The sequence below is a fragment of the Odontomachus brunneus genome, unplaced genomic scaffold (assembly GCF_010583005.1).
Source record: "Odontomachus brunneus isolate Ranch 3 - 2012 unplaced genomic scaffold, Obru_v1 Obru_scaffold_172, whole genome shotgun sequence".
NCBI lineage: Eukaryota > Metazoa > Arthropoda > Insecta > Hymenoptera > Formicidae > Odontomachus > Odontomachus brunneus.
This window is the reverse complement of record NW_022639622.1, coordinates 663,966-670,598: the sequence shown is the minus strand read 5'-3', so window position 1 is coordinate 670,598 and position 6,633 is coordinate 663,966. Positions and strand designations below refer to the sequence as shown.

Sequence of the window (6,633 nt, the reverse complement as noted above, 5' to 3'; positions counted from 1 at the left end):
AACATATTTGTCCTATCAAAAAGTTGTTCATGAGAAAGTTTCATATATTTAAGGGGCCTTTCTAACTACGTAAACAAAAATCCACTTTCGTCCCCCCTTCAAGAGGGGCGAGGGGTAACTTCAAAATTTCAAATTGGACCCCCTATACAATGTTACATATTTGGATTCTACGGGAAAAAAACAAGTAAACTTTGTCTGAAACATTTCTTTGTGTGGAAAATGCTCCTATCAAAAGTTATAAATATTTAAACTTTAATGTAAAGTGCATTGAAATTAATGATAAATTAAATAAGATTCATAGTTTTGTTTATTTTATTAAATGCTCGAATTGTTGACCATTAACATCTAAACACTTATTAATTCTTTTTACAAAACTTTGCCTAACTCTAAACAACATTTCTGGGGTCACCTTAGTACAAGCTGTACGTATTCTTTGTTTTAAATCTTCTTTCATTGTAAGTGGTTGAGATGTGACATCAAGTATGTACTCTCAAGGTCGTTTTTGTTGTATCGCGAACACAACTTTGTGTCAATGAAGTTCATCATAAATGAAATGGCTAAAAGTTTAAATGTTTATAACTTTTGATAGGAGCATTTTCTACACAAAGAAATGTTTCAAAGTTTACTTGGTTTTTTTTCGTATAATCCAAATATGTAACATTGTATAGGAGGTCCCATTTGAAACTTTGAAGTTACCCCCCGCCCCTCTTCAAGAGGAGACGGAAGTGAATTTTTGTTTACGTAGTTAGAAAGGCCCCTCGAATATATAAAACTTTCTCATGAATAACTTTTTAATAGGACAAATATGTTTAGAGTTATTAGCTTGTAACACTTTACGTGGGCCACCCTGTATACATGCGTACATACTTACACACAAAGTACCTGACAATTAATGACAGAATTCTTATGTATAAGAAAATCGCACGAAATTTAACAGGAAATTTCTGTACCATTCTGCAGAATTTACAATAGTTATTAAGGAATTAACTAAATAATATTAATAAGCTATTTGGAATAAAGTTTTGCATGCAAAACTTATCCTACCACTTTCCAAGCATTCATATGCTAATACTGTTTAATCAATTCCTTAATAACTGTTGGAAAATCTGCAAGATGTTATAGAAGTTTCCTACTTAATTTGGTCTACTTGCATATGAATATTATATCATTCATTATCAAATACTTTGTATTTATATCATTATACAATTTTACATGTGTCTTTATTTATAAATGTCTCTGTAAATACAATATAATTTACAATGTTTATTTTTCCATCATATCATATGTATATACAGTATATAATGAATGTTTTATACAGTAATTTCCTCTTGTTTGGACATGTTTTAACTAGTGTCTACTTAAGTTATATTCTCGTGATTTTTTGGCGAATTAGATTTTCGGAGTTATGGATACAGCGGGAAAACAAAATTAAATTATTGTAGAAATAAATACAATGGCCTGTAATATCTCTTATAACTTCTCTCACTTCAGTCAGTTTTTATTAACTATATTCCCAGATAGAAAAATGATGTCATGTTGCGCTCAGCACACGCTCATATATTGACGTGCATGATTGCAAAAATGTATACAAATGCGTGCGCATATGCTGCTCATATGTCGTTCATGTGATAATGATCAGAAAGATATCTAATATCTAATCTCATCTAATAGTATGATAACAAAACTTGATGAATTAGATATATTCGTATATCATTTATGTACATCTTGTGCTCATGTTAATCACATAATGATCTTTAAAAAGGTATCAAGGTGAAATAACAATATAACATCATATTATGATGAAACGTGATCATCACGCATTTCTACCTGGGTTGTTTAAGTTGTTACACTCTGCATGTGTGTATCTAATTCAACATCAGTTTTTGTCCTTTTTTTAATTATACATTAATTTTAAAACAAGTCCAAACAAATGTGAATATAATTATTATTACAAAATAATAGCTTTGAAATGTATTGATGATGGGAAACATATGTGCGTTTTCGAATTAATCGACTATTTGTTTATCCGTCTTAGGGTTTAGTCGCGCAAGAACTGATCAATTAGGAGTCTACTCTATATACTTTATATATACAACAAAAATTAAAGTATTTACAATAAGAGCAAGTAAATGTTTTTAAGTTAAATAATCACTTTTCGCTATTAATTTATAACTTTGTTATTTCAAAGTTAATGATTGATATGATTATAATTAGAATAAATAAATACATAAATATAACAAGGAGTAGTTTGCCATGATTATATTTTTACTTTGTCAATAACTTGAAATAGATATTTTCGTTTGCCACAGATTTTTTGCCACAGTAATTTTTAATAGATTAAAAAATACATTTGCATTGAATAAATAATTTAACTTGTTATAACAAAGGAGAATTTTCAATTATTCTATTTCTCAAGAAATAGAATAATTTCTCTAAGGTTTAATAGTTTAATGAAGATTAGTAATATATATCACAATTATATAGTTTAATAAAAAAGTGTGTAAATAATATAAATGAAATAAACGTAAATGCAATAATAATTATAAACATAAATGAAAGAGTAATTTTTCAAATATAAAGTTCTACAAAGTAATTTAATGAATTTTTTTCTAAATAGAAACTTGAAATTTGTAATAAGCAAATTAAAAATAAAATCTTCTTTTCAATAGAAATATAATTTACATTGAATAGAATTTGTTGTCCTTATGCACATACTTTTTTTCAAATATTAGAGATTATTATATAAATATAATTTTTATATAAATAAATAAATAAATAAATATATATATATAAATAAATAAATAAATATATATATATAAATATAAATAAATAAATATATATGTGTATATATGTGTGTGTGTGTGTATATATATATATACGTGTGCGTCTGTGAATTATGTAGGAATTACATTATAATCTAGATATTTAGCTAATATCATTATATTATGCAATAGTTTCTGTTAGCAATAATTGTTTAGTTAAATGTGATATAACTTTTTCTTGGATTTATCATACATTTTAGATAAAACATTAAATTTAAAAACATGTAAATGCGATAATTGATAATATTATGGCTTTGTAATCATATCAAAAAGCAATAATTAATAATATTACTGTCTTATAATCATATCAGATCAATGTTTGTAATAATATAAACTTGAATCTTTCCTTATACATATAACTTTGCATAAATTTAAAAATAGATATTTAAGTTATATTTATTTATTAGAATATTTGTTTTTCACTTGGCTAAATGCTTCTTCAATATTTTTTTTTTCATAATACATGTTCTATCTTAATTAGTCCCTTTTCACTTCATTTCTCTCAATAATAAGATTATTGTTTACATCACTAAAATTCCAAGAGATTTTTTGATACTAGATGTTTCTGGTAATGAAAGAGCCCATTTTCTCAACCCTGTTAACAAAACTGAACTTGTGACCAATATTGCACCTCCGACAGAATATCGATTTGGTATTTCATTAAAGAACAACACTTGCCAGAAAAAAGCAAAGACAATGTCTGTGGATCTTGCTATGGCTACTGGACCAGCTTGCTCAATCTGGAGAGCTAGGGTCAGTAAGATTTGACCTGCAAAACTAAATAGTGCAAGCGCAACAACCAAAATTCTATCTGTACCACAGCGTGGTAAACATAATGTACCAATAGCCCATGATATAAGTGTAGTTTGTATTAGAGCAAAAGAACCGAAATTTGTCATTATAACAGAGAAATGAAGACCTTTCAATGCTCGTAATAAGACATATGCGTTTGCACCAAATAAAGTAGCTGAGAAAGCAGCCACAGCACCCCATAAATCAGCATGCCCTGGTTTAATGTGACTATCTGAGAGAGATTCTATAGTATGACCAAAAATTAATGGTGGTCGTGTTATTAATATCACACCGATCAGTGTCAGACACACAGTGACAACATTGAATAGCCCGCAAGGTTCTTTCAAAAATATTCGTGCGAATATTGCTACAAACACAGGAACAGAAAACACTACAACAGAGGCATCTGCCAATGGCATATGCCTGAATGCATAAAAACTTAACATGAGCCCTGTTGTACCAATAAAACTTCTTAAAATAAGTATTAATCTACGTCCTTTTGGGAAAGGATGTTCACCTTTGTAAATTACAATTGGTATAGCTGGCAATAATACCCCTACAAATCTAAATATTGCCATTTCTGTAGGATTTACTTCTACTAAACTCTTGACAATTACACTGCATAATGAAAAGAACAAAGACGAGAGTGTTGCTAATAGTAAACCCAAATAAGGGCATGATTTGCATAATAGAATAGGAAATACTTTTTTATTATTTGTTGTATTATTTTCCACATCAGCATCAACTAAATGTTGCAATTCCACGTGTTCTGACATATCTGCAAGAAAAATTATCCATGTTAAAAGTAAACGTAACAGGACAAAAATAATTTATTATAAAAATAAGTTTTTAGAAAACCATTATTTCTTATTTTATTCATATAAGTAAAATAATAGGTAACAAATAAAAAAATAATTTTTAACATTTATAGATAATGTTAATATAAGTTTTACTATATTAAAAGTTACAAAATAATCTTGAACAATTAGAATTACTAATTGAAATTATTAGAATTAGTAGAACAAAAACCAAACTATTAACTATCTAAATTATTATATATATATATATATATATATATAATTTTATATCATAAGTAAAAATAATATTAGAGTAATATTGCAGTAAAATATCTAATTGTTTATATTATTTTATAATTGTTACATAAGTGCTGAAAAAATGAAAATGAATGAAAAAGGAAAAAAAGAAAGAAAAACAGAGATAAAAAATGTAACATAAAAAATAAACCTGTATCATTTTGCTATTTAGTCTACTAAGTAGTTGCTTTTAACTTCTCAATTTTTCCTCAACACACAAATTAAAAGTACAGTACATTAAGTGTAATCATGTGTATAAAAAATTTTTTTAATTACTTACTCAGCACACTTGTAATACATTAAATACGCCGTAAATGAGCAACAATTAAATTATGCAATGAGCAATAGCGAAGAACGTAGCCTAGATGGAAGACTAAGGACGTTAAAAATCGCTAAGATTATTGTTTAGTTGCACATAATGTTAAGACTCATTTAGTCGCCATTATATTTAGCGATTACATCATTACATACTATTGACGAAGTCAACATTCCTATTTCACGTTCAAACTTTGGCTCGTGACATCAACTATTTATTTAAAACTTTTTTATATTTTCTGCACAATGCCTTTGATCTCTATAATGCCTTTAAACTCTATATACAGAGAGAAATTGGAGAACAACCGGCATTTGATATCATTTCAATTTGCAACTATTCAATATGCTTTCTACATGCTTTATTTTTAGGTTGGAACTATTTAGCTACGCCATTTTCACTATCGATAATGTCACTATGGCTGCGTTCAGAGTTGCGTTCAAAAATTCTACTCAGTGGGTAAAGTAATTTAAGGTGCTTTTACATAAGAGCGTCAAGCGTCGAACGTCAAGCGTTGAGTACATGCGATTCGTATGTACTTGACCGGAAAAAAAACTCCGGTTGGAAACCTATTCTTTTAAATCGTTTGTATTTAATATGAAGAATTCGTATGAAGAATTCGTATAAAGAATTCGTATTTAGTATGAAGAATTTCGTTTTTCGGGTAATTATGTACAATAAGGTTTTCTTACTTTACTTTTTACTTTTCTTACTTTTCTTTACTTTTTCGAATTTTGATATCTTTTTGCAGCTCTTTTGGTAAAAATATTTATTTTGACTCCAATATTAATAATCAATCGGGGGAGTCCGAAAAATATGCAAGTTATATATTTTAACTTTTTAAAAAATGTTTTTTTATTTGTCAAACGTTGCTGCTCTCCCACAATTTAAACAAGTCATTGATCTTTTAATCACATTATGTAACTGTAATATCGAACGACTAGGTGGGGGCTGTACTCCCCGCTCTCCCTTCAAAACTAACCTAACCCAACCTATCGTTACATTAAGTGTCAGTCATTATTTATTAAAGTGTTTAACTTTTTTTCTTAATAATTTTTTTAATAAACAATGACTAATGGCTAATGTAACGACAGGTTGGGTTAGGTTAATTTTTATGAGAGTGCGGGAGGCGCAGCCCCCCTTAGTCGTTCGATATTGCAGTTACATAATGCGATTAAAAGATCAATAACTTGCTTAAATTGTGGGAAAGCAGTTTGACAAGTCAAAAAAAAAAAGTTAAAACAATATATAATTTGCATATTTTTCGGACTCCCCCCATTGATTACACAGGTCTACAAAAAAAAATTTTCAAAAATTTACTCGGACCGGAGTAGGTTTCCGGTATGTATTTTGAGCCCCTGAATCCGAATCCAGGTCCCGTTTTGCTCCATCACCCTAGGTTTTTTCAAAAATGGCGGATTCAATATGGCGCATGTAGCGTATTTTACTGTTTTCCAACGGATTATTTTAAAACTTCTAACATAAAGGTTTTTGGACTCACTGATTACGAAATTAACATTAGAATTCCGAAATTCAAGATGGCGGATGCAATATGGCGGACCATAGTAGTAAATTCTGATTTTTTAAGAAATCGTCTTGGAACTTCAACCGT

At 28.5% G+C, this 6,633-nt stretch overlaps 1 protein-coding gene across 3 annotated transcripts; it reads right to left on the bottom strand.

The window, feature by feature from the left end:
* Positions 1–1,201: 1,201 nt before the first annotated feature.
* On the bottom strand, positions 1,202–5,441 carry LOC116851348 (solute carrier family 35 member G1-like). Of its 3 annotated transcripts, XM_032830672.1 has the most exons (3): positions 4,989–5,441; positions 3,501–4,392; positions 1,202–3,417 (listed from the first exon to the last, which is right to left on the bottom strand). In XM_032830672.1, exons 2-3 carry the CDS (start codon positions 4,388–4,390, stop codon positions 3,378–3,380), a joined length of 930 nt encoding a protein of 309 aa, XP_032686563.1. In that variant the 5' UTR covers positions 4,391–4,392; positions 4,989–5,441; the 3' UTR covers positions 1,202–3,377. The 3 variants fall into 3 exon arrangements, with proteins under 3 accessions (XP_032686563.1, XP_032686562.1, XP_032686561.1); XM_032830671.1 differs by having other exon boundaries at positions 1,202–4,392; positions 5,180–5,440; XM_032830670.1 differs by having other exon boundaries at positions 1,202–4,392; positions 4,989–5,439.
* Between the last annotated feature and the right edge of the window lie 1,192 nt (positions 5,442–6,633).

What these genes read in the sequence shown, in the direction of transcription:
- LOC116851348 (XM_032830671.1), bottom strand. Translation starts at nt 4,390, where the DNA reads ATGTCAGAACACGTGGAATTGCAACATTTAGTTGATGCTGATGTGGAA.